The sequence below is a fragment of the Lampris incognitus genome, chromosome 9 (assembly GCF_029633865.1).
Source record: "Lampris incognitus isolate fLamInc1 chromosome 9, fLamInc1.hap2, whole genome shotgun sequence".
Classification (NCBI taxonomy): domain Eukaryota; kingdom Metazoa; phylum Chordata; class Actinopteri; order Lampriformes; family Lampridae; genus Lampris; species Lampris incognitus.
In genome coordinates, this window is record NC_079219.1 from 1564461 (window position 1) to 1591915 (window position 27455).

General features: G+C 46.9%; 1 protein-coding gene across 1 annotated transcript; it reads right to left on the reverse strand.

Annotated features, from left to right (window-relative positions):
- Window positions 1-1520: 1520 nt before the first annotated feature.
- On the reverse strand, window positions 1521-21882 carry LOC130117722 (ras-related protein Rab-25-like). The gene is made up of 5 exons (XM_056285899.1): window positions 21846-21882; window positions 12740-12935; window positions 7189-7382; window positions 5643-5723; window positions 1521-1756 (listed from the first exon to the last, which is right to left on the reverse strand). The coding sequence occupies exons 1-5, from the start codon at window positions 21880-21882 to the stop codon at window positions 1632-1634; spliced, it is 633 nt and encodes a 210-aa protein (XP_056141874.1). The 3' UTR covers window positions 1521-1631.
- Window positions 21883-27455: the final 5573 nt, after the last annotated feature.

Here is a 27455-nt window from a genome sequence, read left to right on the forward strand (position 1 = left end):
GTCAGACCTCGTCTCCCCCATCATCATCATCATCATCATCATCATCATCATGGGGGAGATGAAACAAGGTTTGGGATGCCCACTGTATTGAATTGCAAATTATAGATTTGAAAAGGTGTGACAGAATAAAGGACTACAAACAGAGGAGGACCAACAAGTATTTCTTTTGTTCAGTTTTAGCAGAGCACACCAGTACCAAGTCATTTGGGCTGCAGCACACCGAGCAACACCGACACGACGGGCCAGAACCCCTGGCAATAACGGACGCGTTTGAAATAAATGTAGTATTGCCCCGATGTGGGCCCTGAACGTCACCTTTCTGTTGCTCTAGGCGGGTTAAAACAAACACACTGGCATATTTAAACAGTTTACAGTTGTGTATTGCAGGACACACACACACACACAAACACACAAACACACAGCCCAAAGGTGTTTTCATGTTGTGTTGAAAAACCATGAATGTCATGACAGAAAGCAGCATCAGCAGCACAGCAGTGACAGTCCTGTCAGCGCGCTGCTGGCATCGTGAGCTCTTCGGTTGTGGAATACATATAAAATACGTATAAAATACGTATATAATACATATAAAATACATATAGAATACATATAAAATACATATAAAATACGTATAGAATACATATATAATACATATAAAATACATATAGAATACATATAAAATACATATAAAATACGTATAAAATACGTATAGAATACATATAGAATACATATAAAATACATATAGAATACATATAAAATACGTATAAAATACATATAGAATACATATAAAATACATATAAAACACGTATAAAATACATATAGAATACATATAAAATACGTATAAAATACATATAGAATACGTATAAAATACGTATAGAATACATATAAAATACGTATAGAATACGTATAGAATACATATAAAATACGTATAGAATACATATAGAATACGTATAAAATATGTATACAATACATATAGAATACGTATAAAATACATATAAAATATATATAAAATACGTATAAAATACATATAAAATACATATAGAATATATATAAAATACGTATAAAATACATATAAAATACATATAGAATATATATAAAATACGTATAAAATACATATAAAATATATATATAATACGTATAAAATACATATAAAATACATATAAAATATATACATAAAATACGTATAAAATACATATAGAATACATATAAAATACATATAGAATACATATAAAATACGTATAAAATACATATAAAATACATATAAAACACCCGCTGACAAGCTAGGTTCTAGACACCAGTCCCAAAAGGAAAAGCTCAAAGCTAACATCGGCTCTCTGCGTTTTGTCATCATCCTACGCAGGTCAGAAGAACACGTGGTGTTCTTCTGACCTGCATTCAGATTACTCTCCTAAACTCTAAAAAGAAGGATTACCATCTGGGACTCTCTGACTCTTCCCTCATCGTACGGCATCAGGACCACAGCACCACCCCGTTTGTGTGTTTCTCATATCAGTCATCTTCAAGCGGCACCGCTGCAGCCTGTTCCAGCACCTGCTGCATTGTGGCCTGTTCGTCTGCAGGCTGTAGAAGGGGCTTGTGGGGAAGGGTCTTCTCCGTCACGGAGGTGTGCCGTATCAAATGTTCCTGCAGCAGGGCTTCCTCTCCTCCATGGCGTTGGCTCTGGGGACTTGGCCACCCAGCGACACAGCGCCGATGCAGCCGCGGGTCAGCCGCTTACTGCCCACCTTCCCGTGAATCTCTGAGGGGGAATGAAGATGCAGATGCACACTAAGAGCAGCAGAACAGTCCGAGACCCAGACGGTACACAGTTAAACAGGGATACTAACGACCCAGTCTGGCAGGCCTGTGTATTAGCATGAACTTGACGATGCAGTTCAGTATATCGTGATATAGCATGATGTAAACACTGGGACATATTGCACTACTGTGTCGACGTTTTACAAAAAGGTCCTATAGAAAACATTTCAATACGAATAAAACCAGAGCTGTTGCAGCCGTAGCAGGTTGCCTGATACAACACTGCATCTGCCACCTGGTGGTCACAGATAGAAACACAATCACGGTGCCACTACCACATCTCTGTGCGTTACCTTAAGAATCGCTGCGGCGTTTTTGAAAATCACTACAATATTGCAAATGTGATACTCAAGCAGTGGCGTGGCCAGGATAGATGAAGTGCGGGGGGGGGGTGTCTGGGGACACGCCCTTTTTGGGGGCGCGCCCTTTACTTTGACTTAGAATGCATCTCCCGATATCATGTTTGCCATTGCTGACGTGGAAACTTTGACAATATCTTAACAGTGAGTCCATAAATCAGCGCCCAGAGGCAGCTTTCTGAAGAACACGCTTCACTCTGGCTTAGAAGCCTCTCCTGGTCCGACGTTTGGCAGCGCTAAAATGGAAAATTTGTAACAGATATTCTATAAATCAGCTGATATGATTATCTACCATTGTTTATTTCTCTGCCAACGTAGACTATTATGATACAAATGATTATTTATTATATAAATGACGATACAAATGATTATTTATTATATAAATTATGATACAAATGATTATTTATGATATAAATTACGATACAAATGATTATTTATGATATAAATTACGATACAAATTATTATTTATTATATAAATTATGATACAAATGATTATTTATGATATAAATTACGATACAAATGATTATTTATTATATAAATTACGATACAAATTATTATTTATTATATAAAATATGATACAAATGATTATTTATGATATAAATTACGATACAAATGATTATTTATTATATAAATTATGATACAAATGATGATATACGCTTTTAAAGAGAAGCAGATTTACAACGGCGTGTTTCTTCTTCTCCTCTCTCTTCTTACGTTACACTCAACAGGGCCTTCATAAAATTGGTGCCACCTACTGGCACATGCATAGAACACAACAAATGTGTCACGCGGTACTGCGTAAATTGAATGGGGAAGACTATATTAAGATATTGCGGTTTCTACCGACACACAAAGAGGTTAATTTGTCATAGTTTAGATCAATGAAGCACCTCATTACGTGGATTAAAACACCTCATTACGTGGATTAAAACACCTCATTACGTGGATTAAAACACCTCATTACGTGGATTAAAACACCTCATTATGTGGATTAAACACCCCATTACGTGGATTAAAACACCTCATTATGTGGATTAAAACACCTCATTACGTGGATTAAAACACCTCATTACGTGGATTAAAACACCTCATTATGTGGATTGAAACACCTCATTATGTGGATTAAAACACCTCATTATGTGGATTAAAACACCTCATTACGTGGATTAAAACACCTCATTATGTGGATTAAAGCACCTCATTACGTGGATTAAAACACCTCATTATGTGGATTAAAACACCTCATTACGTGGATTAAAACACCTCATTATGTGGATTAAAACACCTCATTACGTGGATTAAAACACCTCATTATGTGGATTAAAACACCTCATTACGTGGATTAAAACACCTCATTACGTGGATTAAAACACCTCATTACGTGGATTAAAACACCTCATTACGTGGATTAAAACACCTCATTATTGTGGATTAAAACACCTCATTACGTGGATTAAAACACCTCATTATGTGGATTAAAGCACCTCATTACGTGGATTAAAACACCCCATTATGTGGATTAAAACAGCTCATTGTGTGGATTAAAACACCTCATTACATGGATTAAAACACCTCATTATGTGGATTAAAACACCTCATTACGTGGATTAAAACACCTCATTATGTGGATTAAAACACCTCATTACGTGGATTAAAACACCTCATTACGTGGATTAAAACACCTCATTACGTGGATTAAAACACCTCATTATGTGGATTAAAACACCTCATTATGTGGATTAAAACACCTCATTATGTGGATTAAAACACCCCATTATGTGGATTAAAACACCTCATTACGTGGATTAAAACACCTCATTACGTGGATTAAAACACCTCATTACGTGGATTAAAATACCCCATTATGTGGATTAAAACACCTCATTACGTGGATTAAAACACCTCATTATGTGGATTAAAACACCTCATTATTTAGATTAAAACACCTCATTATGTGGATTAAAAAACCCCATTATGTGGATTAAAACACCCCATTATGTGGATTAAAACACCTCATTACGTGGATTAAAACACGTCATTACGTGGATTAAAACACCTCATTATGTGGATTAAAACACCTCATTATGTGGATTAAAACACCTCATTATGTGGATTAAAACACCCCATTATTTGGATTAAAACACCTCATTATGTGGATTAAAACACCTCATTACGTGGATTAAAACACCTCATTATGTGGATTAAAACACCTCATTATGTGGATTAAAACACCTCATTATGTGGATTAAAACACCTCATTATTTAGATTAAAACACCTCATTACGTGGATTAAAACACCTCATTACGTGGATTAAAACACCTCATTATGTGGATTAAAACACCTCATTACGTGGATTAAAACACCTCATTACGTGGATTAAAACACCTCATTACGTGGATTAAAACACCTCATTACGTGGATTAAAACACCTCATTACGTGGATTAAAACACCTCATTACGTGGATTAAAACACCTCATTATGTGGATTAAAACACTTCATTACGTGGATTAAAACACCTCATTACGTGGATTAAAACACCTCATTATGTGGATTAAAACACCTCATTACGTGGATTAAAATCTGAATACCTTCCATTGCTTTCAATGTCTGTGTGATGAAAGTAACCCAATGCTGATATATGACCTCACCACACCACACCACACCACACCCAATCACACCACACCACACCACACCACACCACACCCCACCCCATCACATCACATCACACCACACCACACCACACCACACCACACCCCACCACACCACACCACACCCCATCACATCACACCACACCCCACCACACCACACCCCACCACACCACACCACATCACACCACACCACACCACATCACATCACACCACACCACACCACACCACACCACACCACACCACACCACATCACACCACACCCCACCACACCCCACCCCACCACACCACACCACACCACATCACACCACACCACATCACATCACACCACACCACACCACACCACACCACACCACACCACACCACACCACACCACATCACATCACATCACAGTTACAATGGCCTCGAATAAAAGGAGCACTTTCGCTATAAATGGCCGTCATGTAATTCACTTACGTAATCTTCTTCCAGCATTTCCCCAAGCAGTTCTTACCCTACTCCACCTATGCCCCGGCATTTTCTCCTCGGTTTTGAAGGAATTCCGAGGACCATCTTTTGACAAAAGTGGGGGGCCACTGTTGTCAAGGGTGCTGATATTTTCTTGTACCCTTACAGTCTAGTAATATTTCTTTGTCAGTTTGTCCTAGACTTTATCCAGGGCATTTTAAACATGGCGCTCATTTTGAAATAGTATTGTTAAAAAGCGGGTCAGTTCCCTCTGGATCTAATGAATGAACAGCAAGATAAAGTGTCGGGGTTAAAGATGAACAAGTCAGACAATGGTTAACAAGTATTCAAAATTTGTAAAAAAAAGAAGTTACCTGTGAGAACACTGTTGAATGCTTCTTCAACATTTGTTGAATCTAAAGCTGAGGTTTCCAGAAATAATAGTCCCTTCTTCTCTGCAAAGAGGAAATGAGTAGAGACGAGACATCGTCGTCATCATCATTGTCATCATCACCATCATCATCATCATCATCATCATCATTATCTGTGTAAAGTAGGGCTGGGCAGTAATTCAGTGTTACTGTGGGCCATCTTGCAGTGGTATTGCACTGGAATGAAACTTGGATATTGTCAAACGGCGGTACACGATTTGCCCGTCTAAACTGATGATCAGGAGAATCTCAGACCTAACACTTCTTCCAAAAAGACGTCTGAAATATTTAAGGAAGTATTATTTGAAAACTGGAAGTGTTTGATGTTATCCAAAGGAGTTGAATCAAGTGCCTCAGTTCGTGCCTTTCTGACTAGACCAAGCTAGTGTGACTGGCTGCTGATGAGACTCAGCATTTGTCCTCTAGGAGTCGTTGTCAGAGCCATAGATATGAGTGGCTCTCTGTGTACCGATGTTTGGCCGCGCCCGTCGTTATCGGAGCTATTGACATGCGTGGCTCTCCAGGAGAGCCAAACATCGGATCACAAAGAGCCACTCATATCTATGGCTCTGTTAGCGATGGGCGTTGGTAAACATCAGATCACAAAGAGCCATGGACATCATTAGCTCTGATAACGACTCCTCGAGGATAAATACTGAGTCTCATCAGCAGCCAGTCACACTAGCTTGGTCTAGTCAGAAAGACAGGAACTGAGGAGGCCTCTTGGATGAGAGGCCAAACGTCTTCACGGATATATACCAAGTCCAGCTGCACTTGATTCAACTCCTTTGGAGAACCATGACGACCTGGATGAATGAGGACATTCACAGACATGTTGGATGTTATACTTTACATTACCAAACACTTCAACGTGATGAACCTCAGCTGGATCCCTAAACACAATGTTTTACATGGAAGCAAAGCAGGTGTCCTGATGGGCAAGTTCCTCATGACAACGTCCTTAGGTTGTCCTGATCAGGACACCTTCCAAACCGCCCAGCACGGCTGTAAAATCACATGACCTGACTGCCTACCGGTCATGTGACGTGATATTCCATATTGGCACACGTTACAAACTACACATCATGTTTTACTTCATGCTCCACACAACAAGTGTTTTCTGCAGCACAAAAAGCAACACATGTTCAATACCTGCCAAAAAGCAACACATGTTCATTACCTGCCAAAAAGCAACACATGTTCAATACCTGCCAAAAAGCAACACATGTTCATTACCTGCCAAAAAGCAACACATGTTCAATACCTGCCAAAAAGCGAGATAATTAACCATCCTCAATGTCTGGTCCCCTTTTAGATCTTAATCGTGATTTGCTAATGGTTAGCTGAAACAGGTAAGGCATGTCCACAGTGGACACTGTGTGTAATGTGGACATCCTGCGACCCACTTGTGGGTTGTCACCATTAGTTTAAAAAATACCGCTTTTGTTATTTCAATTCAGATGACTGGCATGACAGGTTAGATGTGTACCTGCAAAGTCTATGGCCTCCTCTGTGGGCACAGACCTCTCTGAAGCCAGGTCGGTCTTGTTTCCCACCAGCATGACCACGATGTGGGGGTCCGCATGGTCGTACAACTCCTTCAGCCAGCGCTCCACACTCTCGTAAGTCACATGTTTGGTGATATCGTAGACCAACAGAGCTCCCACAGCCCCTCGGTAGTACCTGCGAACACAAGATGAGTTGTATGTTTGCTGATGTTGTTATCAGTGCCTACTAGTGTGGGCATTACATACATCAAAAATGCAAACATGGGGCGTCCAGGTGGCGTAGCGGTCTATTCTGTTGCCTTCCAACACGGGGATCGCTGGTTCGAATCCCTGTGTTACCTCCGGCTTGGTCGAGCATCCCAACAGACACAATTGGCTGTGTCTGCGGGTGGGAAGCCGGATGTGGCTATGTGTCCTGGTCACTGCACTAGCGCCTCCTCTGGTCGGTTGGGGCGCCTGTGCAGGGGGGAGGGGGAACTGGGGGGAATAGCGTGATCCTCCCACGCGCTACGTCCCCCTGGTGAAACTCCTCACCGTCAGGTGAAAAGAAGCGGCTGGTGACTCCACATGTATGGGAGGAGGCATGTGGTAGTCTGCAGCCCTCCCCGGATCAGCAGAGGGGGTGGAGCAGAGACCGGGACGGCTCGGAAGAGTGGGGTAATTGGCGGGATACTCTGTGCATAGCTGTAGTCCACTGACTTCCAGTTTCTACTGCAGCGGTCACACCAGTTTCCGGTTTGTTGGCATGTGCTGTTGCAGGCAATGCCTGCAAGACTTACCACGGATAAATGTCCACCACATGCACACAACCGCCCACACACTTTCACCTGCACCTCCCAGCAACCGGGTGAAAAGGCTCAAGTTGTTCATATCAAGTTACGTCCACTGACGGAAGGACGTAGCTTACAACATACCCAGCATGTCTTCTCCACCCACGTCCGAACCATCTCAATCTTGTCTCTCTTGCTTTGTCTCCAACCCGTCAAACCTGAGCTGTCCCTCTAATATACTCGTTCCTAATCCTGTCCTTCTTCATCACTCCCAATGAAAATCTTATCATCTTCATCTCTGCCACCTCCAGCTCCACCTCCTGTCTTTTCCTCAGCACCACTGTCTCCAAACCATATAACATAGCTGGTCTCACTACCATCTGGTAAACCTTCCCTTTAACTCTTGCTGGTACCCTTCTGTCACAAATCACTCCTGACACTCTTCTCCACCCACTCCACCCTGCCTGCTCTCTTCTCCACCTCTCTCCTGCACTCCCCGTTACTTTGGACAGTTGACCCCAAGTAGCATTTAAACTCATCCACCTTCGTCACCTCTACTCCTTGCATCCTCACCACTCCACTGTCCTCCCTCTAAACTGAAATATGTCTAAATCACCAGCGTTTGTCAGCAGTCTTGGACCAGTCGATGTTTCTATTTCAACTGTTTTCCCCTTCCCTTTTTCCACAGTGTGATTCATTCCAGTTTAATGGGTTTTTAGCTGCTTGTTAGAGCGCAAATGAGGAATTCCTGGGGACGAGGGAATTAGCATACTGGAATTACTCGGCAAAGTAATTACTCAAAAGTCAGGCTGTCAGAAGAGCTAATCCTGCAGTGGTGCAGCATACACGCACAAGCTGTGCCGCAGAACCTAAACACACATGGACTTGTTGTTTTAAGACACATTTCCACGCCGCTAATGCTCCTCGCTTCATCACAAAAGAACAAATCAAGAGTTTCCTGTGCGACCAAAGAGCCGCAGAGCCACGAGGGCTCACATGGAGCTTCTAGATGTGAAGAGCTGCAGAGCCACGAGGGCTCACATGGAGGTTCTGGATGTGAAGAGCCGCAGAGTCACGAGGGCTCACATGGAGGTTCTGGATGTGAAGAGCCGCAGAGTCACGAGGGCTCACATGGAGGTTCTGGATGTGAAGAGCCGCAGAGTCACGAGGGCTCACATGGAGGTTCTGGATGTGAAGAGCCGCAGAGCCACGAGGGCTCACATGGAGGTTCTGGGTGTGAAGAGCCGCAGAGTCACGAGGGCTCACATGGAGGTTCTGGATGTGAAGAGCCGCAGAGTCACGAGGGGCAGAGCCACAAGGGCTCACATGGAGGTTCTGGATGTGAAGAGCCGCAGAGTCACGAGGGCTCACATGGAGGTTCTGGATGTGAAGAGCCGCAGAGCCACGAGGGCTCACATGGAGGTTCTGGGTGTGAAGAGCCGCAGAGTCACGAGGGCTCACATGGAGGTTCTGGATGTGAAGAGCCGCAGAGTCACGAGGGGCAGAGCCACAAGGGCTCACATGGAGGTTCTGGATGTGAAGAGCCGCAGAGTCACGAGGGCTCACATGGAGGTTCTGGATGTGAAGAGCCGCAGAGCCACGAGGGCTCACATGGAGGTTCTGGGTGTGAAGAGCCGCAGAGTCACGAGGGCTCACATGGAGGTTCTGGATGTGAAGAGCCGCAGAGTCACGAGGGGCAGAGCCACGAGGGCTCACATGGAGGTTCTGGATGTGAAGAGCCGCAGAGTCACGAGGGCTCACATGGAGGTTCTGGATGTGAAGAGCCGCAGAGCCACGAGGGCTCACATGGAGGTTCTGGGTGTGAAGAGCCGCAGAGTCACGAGGGCTCACATGGAGGTTCTGGATGTGAAGAGCCGCAGAGTCACGAGGGGCAGAGCCACAAGGGCTCACATGGAGGTTCTGGATGTGAAGAGCCGCAGAGTCACGAGGGCTCACATGGAGGTTCTGGATGTGAAGAGCCGCAGAGTCACGAGGGCTCACATGGAGGTTCTGGATGTGAAGAGCCGCGGAGTCACGAGGGCTCACATGGAGGTTCTGGATGTGAAGAGCCGCAGAGTCACGAGGGGCAGAGCCACAAGGGCTCACATGGAGGTTCTGGATGTGAAGAGCCGCAGAGTCACGAGGGCTCACATGGAGGTTCTGGATGTGAAGAGCCGCAGAGCCATGAGGGCTCACATGGAGGTTCTGGATGTGAAGAGCCGCAGAGCCACGAGGGCTCACATGGAGATTTGGATGTGAAGAGCCGCAGAGTCACGAGGGCTCACATGGAGGTTCTGGATGTGAAGAGCCGCAGAGTCACGAGGGCTCACATGGAGGTTCTGGATGTGAAGAGCCGCAGAGTCACGAGGGCTCATATGGAGGTTCTGGATGTGAAGAGCCACAGAGTCACGAGGGCTCACATGGAGGTTCTGGATGTGAAGAGCCGCAGAGCCACGAGGGCTCACATGGAGGTTCTGGATGTGAAGGGCCGCAGAGTCACGAGGGCTCACATGGAGGTTCTGGATGTGAAGAGCCGCAGAGTCACGAGGGCTCACATGGAGGTTCTGGATGTGAAGAGCCGCAGAGTCACGAGGGCTCACATGGAGGTTCTGGATGTGAAGAGCCGCAGAGCCACGAGGGCTCACATGGAGGTTCTGGGTGTGAAGAGCCGCAGAGTCACGAGGGCTCACATGGAGGTTCTGGATGTGAAGAGCCGCAGAGTCACGAGGGGCAGAGCCACAAGGGCTCACATGGAGGTTCTGGATGTGAAGAGCCGCAGAGTCACGAGGGCTCACATGGAGGTTCTGGATGTGAAGAGCCGCAGAGTCACGAGGGCTCACATGGAGGTTCTGGATGTGAAGAGCCGCGGAGTCACGAGGGCTCACATGGAGGTTCTGGATGTGAAGAGCCGCAGAGTCACGAGGGGCAGAGCCACAAGGGCTCACATGGAGGTTCTGGATGTGAAGAGCCGCAGAGTCACGAGGGCTCACATGGAGGTTCTGGATGTGAAGAGCCGCAGAGTCACGAGGGCTCACATGGAGGTTCTGGATGTGAAGAGCCGCAGAGCCACGAGGGCTCACATGGAGGTTCTGGGTGTGAAGAGCCGCAGAGTCACGAGGGCTCACATGGAGGTTCTGGATGTGAAGAGCCGCAGAGTCACGAGGGGCAGAGCCACAAGGGCTCACATGGAGGTTCTGGATGTGAAGAGCCGCAGAGTCACGAGGGCTCACATGGAGGTTCTGGATGTGAAGAGCCGCAGAGTCACGAGGGCTCACATGGAGGTTCTGGATGTGAAGAGCCGCGGAGTCACGAGGGCTCACATGGAGGTTCTGGATGTGAAGAGCCGCAGAGTCACGAGGGGCAGAGCCACAAGGGCTCACATGGAGGTTCTGGATGTGAAGAGCCGCAGAGTCACGAGGGCTCACATGGAGGTTCTGGATGTGAAGAGCCGCAGAGCCACGAGGGCTCACATGGAGGTTCTGGATGTGAAGGGCCGCAGAGTCATGAGGGCTCACATGGAGATTTGGATGTGAAGAGCCGCAGAGTCACGAGGGCTCACATGGAGGTTCTGGATGTGAAGAGCCGCAGAGTCACGAGGGCTCACATGGAGGTTCTGGATGTGAAGAGCCGCAGAGCCATGAGGGCTCACATGGAGGTTCTGGATGTGAAGAGCCGCAGAGTCACGAGGGCTCACATGGAGGTTCTGGATGTGAAGGGCCGCAGAGTCACGAGGGCTCACATGGAGATTTGGATGTGAAGAGCCGCAGAGTCACGAGGGCTCACATGGAGGTTCTGGATGTGAAGAGCCGCAGAGTCACGAGGGCTCACATGGAGGTTCTGGATGTGAAGAGCCGCAGAGTCACGAGGGCTCACATGGAGGTTCTGGATGTGGAGAGCCGCAGAGTCATGAGGGCTCACATGGAGGTTCTGGATGTGAAGAGCCACAGAGCCACGAGGGCTCACATGGAGGTTCTGGATGTGAAGGGCCGCAGAGTCACGAGGGCTCACATGGAGGTTCTGGATGTGAAGAGCCGCAGAGTCACGAGGGCTCACATGGAGGTTCTGGATGTGAAGAGCCGCAGAGTCACGAGGGCTCACATGGAGGTTCTGGATGTGAAGAGCCGCAGAGCCATGAGGGCTCACATGGAGGTTCTAGATGTGAAGAGCTTCAGAGCCACAAGCGCTCACATGGAGCTTCTGGATGTGCCCAGCTGGGCCTTCGCACCACAGTGTGTCAGACAGAAGCGGGCTGGAGTACAGAAGCTGCTAGCTGACGTGGGAGGAGAGTGAAGATCAGCGCCTGTCTTTACGTGGTGTGTTGGCTGATGAAAGTGTTACCTAACACACCCACACTGAGGCTGCTTAACAACAATGGGGCAACAAAACAAGGATCACAACGTCAATGAAGAGATGGTCTCTGCCTCATTTTAGCTCTCAAGTTAACCTATCGATTATGAAACAACACACCAGACATGTGTGTTCCTTTTCTAGTCACAGGAGGACCAACACACATGGGTGTCACATGTTCCTTTACTACAGAGCACTTTATGATGCAAACTGTTGTTCACACGTCGTGACATTGTGCAACGCTATTAAGTGTGGTGTGTGTGACTCTGCTCTTGTGTATGTGCAGATGAACTGGATGCAATGACAACACATTACAGCAATGATCTTCTGTGTGTGTGTGTGGATGAGGTGGACACAGTGAGAGCGAGCATGGCAGTAATGGCCTGGCAAGGCTGCGAGGGTCTTCGGTACTCACGCAGACGTGATGGCACGGTACCGCTCCAGACCGGCCGTGTCCCAGATCTGGGCCTTGATGGCGAAGCCCTGCAGCTGCACCGTGCGGGTGCTGAACTCCACGCCAATGGTGGTGTGGCTCTTGTGGTCAAACTCCCCCTTGGTGAAACGGGACAGCAGGTTGCTTTTTCCGACACCAGACTCTCCAATCAGAACCACTGGAAAGTTCAGACGCACGAGAGAAAGGGAGCATTGTAAATGAATGGAAATGGAAAATATTACCATTGCATTAATCATATAGAGCTTTGAAATACAGCGATATATCACAATATTTCCTCACAGCCAGGCATGCCATGTTTAAGAATCCAGCTGTGGGTCATCCCACTGAGCTGTGTGGTAAGGGATGATACCAAACCACAACTAGTACAATATCAGTACAGTACCAGTAAAGTATTGGTACAGTATTAGTACAGAATCATACAGTATTGGTACAGTATCAGTAAAGTATTGGTACAGTATTAGTACCGTGTTCGTGCAGTATCAGTATAGTACTGGTAGAGTATTGGTACAGTATCGGTACAGTATCGGTGGTAGAGTGTCAGTACAGTATCAGTACAGTACTGGTACAGTACCAGTACAGTATCGGTACAGTATCCGTACAGTATTGGTACAGCACCAGTACAGTATTGGTACAGTATCAGCACAGTACTGGTACAGTATTAATACAGTATTGGTACAGTACCAGTACAGTATCAGTACAGTATTGGTACAATACCAGTACAGCATTGGTACAGTATCAGTACAGTACTGGTACAGTATAAGTACAGTATTGGTACAGTATCAGTACAGTATTGGTACAGTACCAGTACGGTATCTGTACAGTATCAGTACAGTATTGGTACAGTATCGGTACAGTATTAGTACAGTATTGGTACCGTACCAGTACAGTATCGGTACAGTATTGGTACAGTATCGGTACAGTACCAGTACAGTATTGGTACCGTACCAGTACAGTATTGGTACAGTATTGGTACAGTACCAGTACAGTATTGGTACCGTACCAGTACAGTATTGGTACAGTATCAGTACAGAATTTGTACAGTATTAGTACAGTATCAGTACAGTATTGGTACAGTACCAGTACGGTATCTGTACAGTATCAGTACAGTACTGATACAGTATCACTACAGTATCGGTACAGTATTGGTACAGTATCAGTACAGTATCGTTACAGTATTGGTACAGTACCAGTACAGTACCAGTACAGTATCAGTACAGTATTGGTACAGTACCAGTACGGTATCTGTACAGTATCAGTACAGTACTGATACAGTATCACTACAGTATCGGTACAGTATTGGTACAGTATCAGTACAGTATCGGTACAGTATTGGTACAGTACCAGTACAGTACCAGTACCGTATCAGTACAGTACTGGTACAGTACCAGTACAGTATTGGTACAGTATCAGTACAGTATCGGTACAGTACTGGTACAGTTTCGGTACAGTATTAGTACAGGATCAGTACAGTATCGGTACAGGCTGTGGCTCATGATGTCGTTATGTCACATTAATGTACTTGCTTATCACGACAGCGGCAGCACGCCTGGCAGACTGCTGGCTTATTATCAAAGCTGAACTGTACTAGGGACACATGGACAGGACTTCCTGTGCTGCTCGTGTTTCTATAACGACGGCTCCCGGGAGACCAAAGAAAAACCACAACAAAAATAAACAAAACAAACAGTGTGGACCATTTCAAGGATTCTTTGGCTCTCTTGGTTTGACGGTGGATAATTATATCCCTCAGTCTCCTCATTTTCACTGAAATGTCTGCTCGGCACCGAAGCCACTTGGCACACCGGGGAGAGAAAAGCCTTCAGAAGAGTTCCCCTCAGGAACACCAAGTCAGACTTCCTGCTTCTGGTTCATCAGCTCGCCAGAGAAGAAGAGTTCCCCTCAGGAACACCAAGTCAGACTTCCTGCTTCTGGTTCATCAGCTCGCCGGAGAAGAAGAGTTCCCCTCAGGAACGCCAAGTCAGACTTCCTGCTTCTGGTTCATCAGCTCGCCGGAGAAGAAGAGTTCCCCTCAGGAACGCCAAGTCAGACTTCCTGCTTCTGGTTCATCAGCTCGCCGGAGAAGAAGAGTTCCCCTCAGGAACGCCAAGTCAGATTTCCTGCTTCTGGTTCATCAGCTCGCCGGAGAAGAAGAGTTCCCCTCAGGAACGCCAAGTCAGACTTCCTGCTTCTGGTTCATCAGCTCGCCGGAGAAGAAGAGTTCCCCTCAGGAACGCCAAGTCAGACTTCATGCTTCTGGTTCATCAGCTCGCCGGAGAAGAAGAGTTCCCCTCAGGAACGCCAAGTCAGACTTCCTGCTTCTGGTTCATCAGCTCGCCGGAGAAGAAGAGTTCCCCTCAGGAACGCCAAGTCAGACTTCCTGCTTCTGGTTCATCAGCTCGCCGGAGAAGAAGAGTTCCCCTCAGGAACGCCAAGTCAGACTTCCTGCTTCTGGTTCATCAGCTCGCCGGAGAAGAAGAGTTCCCCTCAGGAACGCCAAGTCAGACTTCCTGCTTCTGGTTCATCAGCTCGCCGGAGAAGAAGAGTTCCCCTCAGGAACGCCAAGTCAGACTTCCTGCTTCTGGTTCATCAGCTCGCCGGACAAGAAGAGTTCCCCTCAGGAACGCCAAGTCAGACTTCCTGCTTCTGGTTCATCAGCTCGCCGGAGAAGAAGAGTTCCCCTCAGGAACGCCAAGTCAGACTTCCTGCTTCTGGTTCATCAGCTCGCCGGACAAGAAGAGTTCCCCCCAGGAACACCAAGTTACTGAGTCACTGACACAGTGAAAACATCACTAGACAGTATTTGATAGCTACATATCACTCACCCTTAGCTCAGGACACACACACACTGTGTCACATTCATTCCCTAGCCCTCAACCCTAACCTTAACCATGATAACTACATGCCTAACCTTAACCCTTACCTTAACCATCATAACTACATGACTGCCTTAAACCGTACCCTAACCTTAACCATCATAACTACATGCCTGCCTTAAACCTTACCCTAACCTTAACCATCATAACTACATGCCTACCTTAACCCTTACCCTAACCTTAACCATCATAACTACATGCCTAACCTTAACCCTTACCCTTACCTTATCCATCATAACTAAATGCCTAACATTAACCCACAACCCTAACCTTAACCATCATAACTACATTCCTAACCTTAACCCTTACCCTTACCTTAACCATCATAACTACATGCCTACCTTAACCCTTACCCTAACCTTAACCATCATAACTACATGCCTAACATTAACCCTTATCCTTACCTTAACCATCATAACTACATGCCTAACCTTAACCCTTACCCTTACCTTAACCATCATAACTACATGCCTAACCTTAACCCTTACCCTAACCATCATAACTACATGCCTAACCTTAACCCTTACCCTAACCTTAACCATCATAACTACATGCCTAACATTAACCCTTACCATTACCTTAACCATCATAACTACATGCCTAACCTTAACCCTTACCCTTACCTTAACCATCATAACTACATGCCTAACATTAACCCTTACCATTACCTTAACCATCATAACTACATGCCTAACCTTAACCCTTACCCTTACCTTAACCATCATAACTACATGCCTAACATTAACCCTTACCATTACCTTAACCATCATAACTACATGCTTAACCTTAACCCTTACCCTAACCTTAACCCTAATCCTAATTCTAACCTTTACCCTTACCCTAACCTCAACCCTAATCCTAATTCTAATCTTTACCCTTACCCTAACCTCAACCCTAATCCTAATTCTAACCTTAAACCTAAACTCAAGTCCTAACCCCAAAATCGACCCTTTTCCTCATGTGGACCCATAAAATGGCCTAACAAGGTAGGTGGTTTCAAGTTTTTATGTCCCCATTAGGCGCGCACACACACACACACACACACACACACACACACACACACACACACACACACACACACACACACACACACACACACCTGAATGAACCTTTGTTTCTGCAGTGAAACAAAGGTTCTACTTCCTCCCATCATGTTTGGAGAAACCTGTACTTCCATCATATCTACTCTGACAACATCTAATCTACTCCACTCTATTCTGAAAATATCTACTCTACTCTGACAACAATACCTACTCTATTCTGAAATATGTACTCTACTCTACTCTGTTAACAATATCTACTCTTCTGAAAATATCTACTGTACTCTACTCTGATAACAATATCTACTCTATTCTGCAAACATCTACTCTACTCTGACAACAATATCTACTCCTCTGAAATTATCTACTCTACTCTACTCTGACAACTGAGGAACAACAGAGACCTCTTGATAATGTGAATGACTCATGTTTGAGTTTCAGTTGTAAGTAGCTGAGTGAGGGGGAATAAAGGCTTGGCCTGCTTGATGCAGAGAGGAAAATATGACCGCGCACACACAGACACACACACACACACACACACACACACACACACACACACACACACACAGACACACACACACACAGACACACACACACACACACACACACACACACACAGACACACACACACACACACACACACACACACAGACACACACACACACAGACACACACACACACACACACACAGACACACACACACACACACACACACACACACACACACACAGACACACACAGACACACACACACACACACACACACACACAGACACACACAGACACACACAGACACATGCGGATAGGAGTGATTCCTCTTCAGGGGAAGGACATTCCACGTCACTAGATATTAACATGGACTACAGCAGACTGAAGTATGTTATCAAGACAATACTGCAGATTTCAACATGCAAATATGTGTTGTTTTGGGTTTGTTAGTGCTCAACAACAACTCATGACTGTCCAGGAAATACAAGAGATGCCCCTTCGCCCGTCCCGTCATGTCTGCCACACACTGATCTACACTGGCTTTAATACAAAATAAAGCGCATTGAGGCGTCACCATAAAACCACCCCTCGCATGTGTAAGCTGTGATGTGACGACACGGAGCTGGACGTGTTGAGGACTGCACAGTACACGCTCATGTGTAACCACTACGTAGTGCTTTCCATTCACACATGTTGTACCACCATGCTGCATGCAAAGTAATCAGGGGTCCGCCGCCGCCGCCGCCGCCGCGGCGGTCTAAGCATCGGCCTTGTGTGGATGCAGCTGCCCACTGGGGACCGGGGTTCGCGCCCCGGTCTCGTCAGATCCGACTACGGCCGGACTCGACGAAGCAGCACTAATTAGCAACGCCGTCTTGGGAGGGGGGAGGAGTCGGCCTGTGTTCGTCACATGAACGCGTCTCTGTGTGTGTGGTGGGGGTGGGGGGAGCAGTGGTTCGGCCTGGGGTCGCCTTGTCATGGCAGTGGGGAGGCGACTCCTTCGGGACTGCCGGCCGGAGAGATTCAGCTGGTGAACGCATCCAGCACCAGGGAGGGTGGGTGTTTGAACTAGAATAGGGAGCGATTGGCCACTGAATTGGGAGAAAAATCAGAAATAAATTTTAAAAAAAAAGGTAACACTTTAGTATGGGGAACGTAGTCACCATTAATTAGGTGCTTATTAGCATGCAAACTAGCAACACATTGGCTCTTAATTGGTCATTATTACGTACTCATTAATGCCTTATTCTGCATGGCCTTATTATACAACCAGTAAGCCATTAACTATGAGTTTTCTCTCTATAACCTCAGAAGTATTGCTTATTAGTAGTACCATCTCAATATGCTTTGCTTAGTATGGCCTTTATAAGGTGGTAGTACCACAAGAAGAGTTATTCTGCCTTACTAACACTTAATGAATATGGTCTGTTCTTACATAACAACACACACACAAAACTACAAGTGTTCATAGTGTTACATTACTCTACATTAAGTTTTTGTTACTTAGAATATGTTCCCCATACTAAAGTGACATCTTGATCATTACTAATTCACTAGTTATTAAGTTTTTGTTACTTAGAATATGTTCCCCATACTAAAGTGACATCTTGATCATTACTAATTCACTAGTAATTAAGTTTTTGTTACTTAGAATATGTTCCCCATACTAAAGTGACATCTTGATCATTACTAATTCACTAGTAATTAAGTTTTTGTTACTTAGAATATGTTCCCCATACTAAAGTGACATCTGGATCATTACTAATTCACTAGTAATTAAGTTTTTGTTACTTAGAATATGTTCCCCATACTAAAGTGACATCTGGATCATTACTAATTCACTAGTAATTAAGTTTTTGTTACTTAGAATATGTTCCCCATACTAAAGTGACATCTTGATCATTACTAATTCACTAGTAATTAAGTTTTTGTTACTTAGAATATGTTCCCCATACTGAAGTGACATCTTGATCATTACTAATTCACTAGTAATTAAGTTTTTGTTACTTAGAATATGTTCCCCATACTAAAGTGACATCTTGATCATTACTAATTCACTAGTAATTAAGTTTTTGTTACTTAGAATATGTTCCCCATACTAAAGTGACATCTTGATCATTACTAATTCACTAGTAATTAAGTTTTTGTTGCTTAGAATATGTTCCCCATACTAAAGTGACATCTTGATCATTACTAATTCACTAGTAATTAAGTTTTTGTTACTTAGAATATGTTCCCCATACTAAGGTGACATCTTGATCATTACTAATTCACTAGTAATTAAGTTTTTGTTACTTAGAATATGTTCCCCATACTAAAGTGACATCTTGATCATTACTAATTCACTAGTAATTAAGTTTTTGTTGCTTAGAATATGTTCCCCATACTAAAGTGACATCTGGATCATTACTAATTCACTAGTGATTAGGTTTTTTGATGTTCCCCATACTAAAGTGTTACCAAAAAATTACTATCTGATGGTCATAATTCTTCAGAATTTATTTTCAGTCGACAACATTAAGGGTTAAAGTCCTCACAGTGTTGTTCTAGAACTGAGCAGATTAAGAGTTAAAATCCTCTGTGTTGTTCTAGAACTGAGCAGATTAAGGGTTAAAGTCCTCACAGTGTTGTTCTAGAACTGAGTGATTCCTTTTAATAAAAGCAAACAGCAGATTATAACGTTTTCAAGGAGAGCTGCGACCTTCTCATTTTACACTCAGGCTGAAACCAAATCCACAAACGACAAATGCATTTTGAGCCAATTTCTGAGAGCCACAGTTTACAGACGCTACCCGCCCCGACTCTACCCCCCCACCCCCCCCCCATTGTCTGCACTCCTTTAAAGTTCCGTTTTGCCAAACACTGTTGTGTGATACTTAACCAGCAGTGAATAATGTTTTACAAGTCCTACTTCTGTCTTTTCCGGGGGGGGGGGTTATTGCCCCCTCTGCAACCCAATCCTTGTACCGTTTTCATTTCTTCATCGGGCAAAAGGGGAAGGTGGCCGTTTTCCTCCTGCTCCTCCTCCTCCTCCTCCTCCTCCTCCTCCTCCTCCTCCTCCTCCTCCTCCTCCTCCTCCACTGGATAACTTCTTATGCAAACATCTCTTTTGTTTTCTGAGGCCTCTGCTGTTCTGCTCCGTCCGGCCGGAGGACATTGGGATCAGCTCGAGGTCTTGTGAGAAGGCCCAGAGTGTGCTGATATTCATCTGCATGACCGTCACTACGGTCTAACACAAGTCTTTTTGTAGGATATCAATGCTGCGGCTTGCAGTGCTGAATCACACAGGAGACGTCATCTTGCAGGTGGTTTCTGAACATTGGTGTTACAGACGGTGGAGGTTCTTGCTGGGGCATCTGGCCATCGACTTGTACTCTACCTCAGATGCCCTCTCTACCCTGCGTCCCTTCACCTTCCTCTTGCACATCATGTTAAGAGACACGCAACCACCATGCGACATGATGACGCCATCCTTCCATGTGCTCCTCTGCCTCGACAGTGAAGGCGTGGAATGAGTGGTTTGTTTGGGGAGGTTTTGTGCCATGGTGAGAAATGTGTCATGTGAAAGAGGTGGACACCTCAACTGCTCTTGAGATAACATTGATTGACGAGACACAAATAGTTAGGAATAAATAGTTGGCCAAAACATGAACTGAATCACTTTTGTAAAATGCATGAAGAGTGACATTCTGCAAAGTCCTCTGCATTTCTTGTAAGAGGTCCACACATTCTTCAGGACCAAGTGGCACGCGAGGAAGCTGTGTTGACACGGTGGCAATTATCTACTGTTTTAGTCTGTTGACAGACTCAAACCTGTTAGTACTGCTACTCCCTAGCTGTTAGTACTACTACTCCCTAACTGATAGTACTACTACTCCCTAGCTGTTAGTACTACTACTCCCTAGCTGTTAGTACTACTACTCCCTAACTGATAGTACTACTACTCCCTAGCTGATAGTACTACTACTCCCTAACTGTTAGTACTACTACTCCCTAACTGATAGTACTACTACTCCCTAGCTGTTAGTACTACTACTCCCTAACTGTTAGTACTACTACTCCCTAACTGATAGTACTACTACTCCCTAGCTGTTAGTACTACTACTCCCTAGCTGTTAGTACTACTACTCCCTAGCTGTTAGTACTACTACTCCCTAGCTGTTAGTACTACTACTCCCTAACTGATAGTACTACTACTCCCTAGCTGATAGTACTACTACTCCCTAGCTGATAGTACTACTACTCCCTAACTGATAGTACTACTACTCCCTAGCTGTTAGTACTACTACTCCCTAACTGATAGTACTACTACTCCCTAACTGATAGTACTACTACTCCCTAACTGATAGTACTACTACTCCCTAGGTGATAGTACTACTCTGTTAGTACTACTCCCTAGTTGACAGTACTACTCCATATCTGTTACTACTACTCCCTATCTGTTAGTACTACTCCCTAGTTGACAGTACTACTCCGTATCTGTTAGTACTACTCCCTAGTTGACAGTACTACTCCATATCTGTTAGTACTACTCCCTATCTGTTAGTACTACTCCCTAGCTCATAGCATAAACAACTAATCAGCAATGAAACTTGAAACGTCTCTCCTCGTTTGAAACAAATCTATGAGTAACTTCATGCAAAACATGAATAAATAAGGTGCTCACCTTTAAAGACAAAGTTGTAGGCCTCATCTGACCCCATCTTCCACCCTCTGAATGTTTGACTCCCACTCCCACCAAGGCGCTGCTCCCTACTGCAGCCTGCTGCTCCAGTGTTCACAGGCTGGGCAGAAGATATGAGAGGACACTGACTCACGACAAGTCTGCAAACTCTCCTGACTCACCAGACTTCAGGAACGACACACGGCTGCAAAAGCCTTTTCAAAGTAAAAGTAAAGCCAAGCTGCAGTCTGTCCTTCCCTGCCTCATGCGATCTGGAGTGAGAACAAGCTGGCTTGTTTGAACTAGGCTCACTTGGCCTAGCCAGGTAGTTCTGTTGAAAAGGTGGGGGGGGGGGGGGGAAGTGGAGGGGCGGGGCAAGGACGCGTTTCTCTCTGATAGTTGCACTGACGAAGCAGGCTAAACACGTGAGGCGACTGGCAGGTGTAGTTGGAGGGAAATGAACGTGGAGCGCCTCCTGCTGGACTGGTCAAACCACTGCCTGCAAAAAGACAGCAGCCCGTCTCCCTTTATGATGATTAAAGGTACAACATGTAAGTTTAGCCGCTTAAACAAGCAATTAAAAAATGAGGCATCCCTTGGAATTGCATGAATATGCTAATTAACGTAGTGATTTTTCTGAAGGAAATATATTTCCCAGGGTCATGGCCGGATTAATCCACCAGGGGGCCCCGGGGTACGTACATCAAATTGCCCCCCCCCCGCCTGTCAGATAGGCTATGCAAACAATACTAAACATTGTTAAATGTAAAACTAATGCAGAGACTTTGTAGCTTGGGGCCCTTCATCAGTAGAGACTGTAGCTTGGGGCCCTGCATCAGTAGAGACTGTAGCTTGGGGCCCCGCATCAATAGAGACTGTAGCTTGGGCCCTGCATCAGTAGAGACTGTAGCTTGGGCCCTGCATCAATAGAGACTGTAGCTTGGGGCCCTGCATCAGTAGAGACTGTAGCTTGGGCCCTGCATCAGTAGAGACTTTGTAGCTTGGGGCCCCGCATCAATAGAGACTGTAGCTTGGGCCCTGCATCAGTAGAGACTGTAGCTTGGGGCCCTGCATCAGTAGAGACTGTAGCTTGGGGCCCTGCATCAGTAGAGACTGTAGCTTGGGGCCCTGCATCAGTAGAGACTATAGCTTGGGCCCTGCATCAGTAGAGACTGTAGCTTGGGCCCCGCATCAGTAGAGACTGTAGCTTGGGGCCCTGCATCAGTAGAGACTGTAGCTTGGGGCCCCGCATCAATAGAGACTGTAGCTTGGGCCCTGCATCAATAGAGACTGTAGCTTGGGGCCCTGCATCAATAGAGACTGTAGCTTGGGCCCTGCATCAATAGAGACTGTAGCTTGGGGCCCTGCATCAGTAGAGACTGTAGCTTGGGGCCCTGCATCAGTAGAGACTGTAGCTTGGGCCCTGCATCAGTAGAGACTTTGTAGCTTGGGGCCCCGCATCAATAGAGACTGTAGCTTGGGCCCTGCATCAATAGAGACTGTAGCTTGGGGCCCTGCATCAGTAGAGACTGTAGCTTGGGGCCCTGCATCAGTAGAGACTATAGCTTGGGCCCTGCATCAGTAGAGACTGTAGCTTGGGCCCTGCATCAGTAGAGACTATAGCTTGGGCCCTGCATCAGTAGAGACTTTGTAGCTTGGGGCCCTGCATCAGTAGAGACTGTAGCTTGGGCCCTGCATCAGTAGAGACTATAGCTTGGGCCCCGCATCAATAGAGACTGTAGCTTGGGGCCCTGCATCAGTAGAGACTGTAGCTTGGGGCCCTGCATCAGTAAAGACTGTAGCTTGGGGCCCTGCATCAGTAGAGACTTTGTAGCTTGGGGCCCTGCATCAGTAGAGACTGTAGCTTGGGCCCTGCATCAGTAGAGACTATAGCTTGGGCCCCGCATCAATAGAGACTGTAGCATGGGCCCTGCATCAGTAGAGACTATAGCTTGGGGCCCTGCATCAGTAGAGACTGTAGCTTGGGCCCTGCATCAGTAGAGACTGTAGCTTGGGGCCCTGCATCAGTAGAGACTGTAGCTTGGGCCCTGCATCAATAGAGACTGTAGCTTGGGGCCCTGCATCAATAGAGACTGTAGCTTGGGGCCCTGCATCAGTAGAGACTGTAGCTTGGGCCCTGCATCAGTAGAGACTGTAGCTTGGGGCCCCTGCATCAGTAGAGACTTTGTAGCTTGGGGCCCTGCATCAGTAGAGACTGTAGCTTGGGCCCTGCATCAGTAGAGACTATAGCTTGGGCCCCGCATCAATAGAGACTGTAGCTTGGGCCCTGCATCAGTAGAGACTATAGCTTGGGGCCCTGCATCAGTAGAGACTGTAGCTTGGGGCCCTGCATCAGTAGAGACTGTAGCTTGGGCCCTGCATCAGTAGAGACTGTAGCTTGGGCCCCGCATCAGTAGAGACTATAGCTTGGGGCCCTGCATCAGTAGAGACTGTAGCTTGGGGCCCTGCATCAGTAGAGACTGTAGCTGGGGCCCTGCATCAGTAGAGACTGTAGCTTGGGCCCTGCATCAGTAGAGACTATAGCTTGGGGCCCCGCATTAATAGAGACTGTAGCTTGGGCCCTGCATCAATAGAGACTGTAGCTTGGGGCCCGCATCAGTAGAGACTATAGCTTGGGCCCTGCATCAGTAGAGACTATAGCTTGGGCCCTGCATCAATAGAGACTGTAGCTTGGGGCCCTGCATCAGTAGAGACTGTAGCTTGGGGCCCTGCATCAGTAGAGACTGTAGCTTGGGCCCTGCATCTGGAGAGACTTTGTAGCTTGGGGCCCTGCATCAGTAGAGACTGTAGCTTGGGCCCTGCATCAGTAGAGACTATAGCTTGGGCCCCGCATCAATAGAGACTGTAGCTTGGGCCCTGCATCAGTAGAGACTATAGCTTGGGGCCCTGCATCAGTAGAGACTGTAGCTTGGGGCCCTGCATCAGTAGAGACTGTAGCTGGGGCCCTGCATCAGTAGAGACTGTAGCTTGGGCCCTGCATCAGTAGAGACTGTAGCTTGGGGCCCCGCATTAATAGAGACTGTAGCTTGGGCCCTGCATCAATAGAGACTGTAGCTTGGGGCCCTGCATCAGTAGAGACTGTAGCTTGGGCCCTGCATCAGTAGAGACTGTAGTTTGGGGCCCTGCATCAGTAGAGACTGTAGCTTGGGCCCTGCATCAGTAGAGACTTTGTAGCTTGGGGCCCTGCATCAGTAGAGACTGTAGCTTGGGCCCTGCATCAGTAGAGACTATAGCTTGGGCCCCGCATCAATAGAGACTGTAGCTTGGGCCCTGCATCAGTAGAGACTATAGCTTGGGGCCCTGCATCAGTAGAGACTGTAGCTTGGGGCCCTGCATCAGTAGAGACTGTAGCTTGGGCCCTGCATCAGTAGAGACTATAGCTTGGGGCCCTGCATCAGTAGAGACTGTAGCTTGGGGCCCTGCATCAGTAGAGACTGTAGCTTGGGCCCTGCATCAGTAGAGACTGTAGCTTGGGCCCTGCATCAGTAGAGACTGTAGCTTGGGGCCCTGCATCAGTAGAGACTGTAGCTTGGGCCCTGCATCAGTAGAGACTGTAGCTTGGGCCCTGCATCAGTAGAGACTATAGCTTGGGGCCCTGCATCAGTAGAGACTGTAGCTTGGGCCCTGCATCAGTAGAGACTGTAGCTTGGGGCCCTGCATCAGTAGAGACTGTAGCTTGGGCCCTGCATCAGTAGAGACTGTAGCTTGGGCCCTGCATCAGTAGAGACTGTAGCTTGGGGCCCTGCATCAGTAGAGACTGTAGCTTGGGGCCCCTGCATCAGTAGAGACTGTAGCTTGGGGCCCTGCATCAGTAGAGACTGTAGCTTGGGCCCTGCATCAGTAGAGACTGTAGCTTGGGCCCTGCATCAGTAGAGACTATCGCTTGGGGCCCTGCATCAGTAGAGACTGTAGCTTGGGGCCCTGCATCAGTAGAGACTGTAGCTTGGGCCCTGCATCAGTAGAGACTTTGTAGCTTGGGGCCCTGCATCAGTAGAGACTGTAGCTTGGGGCCCTGCATCAGTAGAGACTGTAGCTTGGGGCCCTGCATCAGTACAGACTATAGCTTGGGGCCCTGCATCAGTAGAGACTGTAGCTTCAGCCCTGCATCAGTAGAGACTGTAGCTTGGGGCCCTGCATCAGTAGAGACTGTAGCTTGGGCCCTGCATCAGTAGAGACTGTAGCTTGGGGCCCTGCATCAGTAGAGACTGTAGCTTGGGCCCTGCATCAGTAGAGACTGTAGCTTGGGCCCTGCATCAGTAGAGACTATCGCTTGGGGCCCTGCATCAGTAGAGACTGTAGCTTGGGGCCCTGCATCAGTAGAGACTGTAGCTTGGGCCCTGCATCAGTAGAGACTTTGTAGCTTGGGGCCCTGCATCAGTAGAGACTGTAGCTTGGGGCCCTGCATCAGTAGAGACTTTGTAGCTTAGCCATGCATCAGTAGAGACTGTAGCTTGGGCCCTGCATCAGTAGAGACTGTAGCTTGGGGCCCTGCATCAGTAGAGACTGTAGCTTGGGGCCCTGCATCAGTACAGACTATAGCTTGGGGCCCTGCATCAGTAGAGACTGTAGCTTCAGCCCTGCATCAGTAGAGACTGTAGCTTGGGGCCCTGCATCAGTAGAGACTGTAGCTTGGGCCCTGCATCAGTAGAGACTGTAGCTTGGGGCCCTGCATCAGTAGAGACTTTGTAGCTTGGGGCCCTGCATCAGTAGAGACTGTAGCTTGGGGCCCTGAATCAGTAGAGACTGTAGCTTGGGCCCTGCATCAGTAAAGACTTTGTAGCTTGGGGCCCTGCATCAGTAGAGACTGTAGCTTGGGGCCCTGCATCAGTAGAGACTGTAGCTTGGGGCCCTGCATCAGTAGAGACTGTAGCTTGGGCCCTGCATCAGTAGAGACTGTAGCTTGGGGCCCTGCATCAGTAGAGACTGTAGCTTGAGGCCCCGCATCAGTAGAGACTGTAGCTTGAGGCCCCGCATCAGTAGAGACTGAAAGTTGGGGCCCTGCATCAGTAGAGACTGTAGCTTGGGGCCGGCATCAGTAGAGACTGTAGCTTGGGGCCCCGCATCAGTAGAGACTGAAGCTTGGGGCCCTGCATCAGTAGAGACTGTAGCTTGGGCCCTGCATCAGTAGAGACTGAAGTTTGGGGCCCCGCATCAGTAGAGACTGAAGCTTGGGGCCCCGCATCAGTAGAGACTGAAGCTTGGGGCCCTGCATCAGTAGAGACTGAAGCTTGGGGCCCTGCATCAGTAGAGACTGAAGCTTGGGGCCCCGCGTCAGTAGAGACTGTAGCTTGGGCCCTGCATCAGTAGAGACTGAAGTTTGGGGCCCTGCATCAGTAGAGACTGAAGCTTGGGGCCCTGCATCAGTAGAGACTGAAGCTTGGGGCCCCGCATCAATGGAGACTGTAGCTTGGGGCCCCGCATCAGTAGAGACTGAAGCTTGGGGCCCCGCATCAATGGAGACTGTAGCTTGGGGCCCCGCATCAGTAGAGACTGAAGCTTGGGGCCCCGCATCAATGGAGACTAGCTCGGGCCCTGCATCGCGACGCAGGGTTGGAACAAACTTCCCTTGTAGGGTATGATTGGGGATCCCTA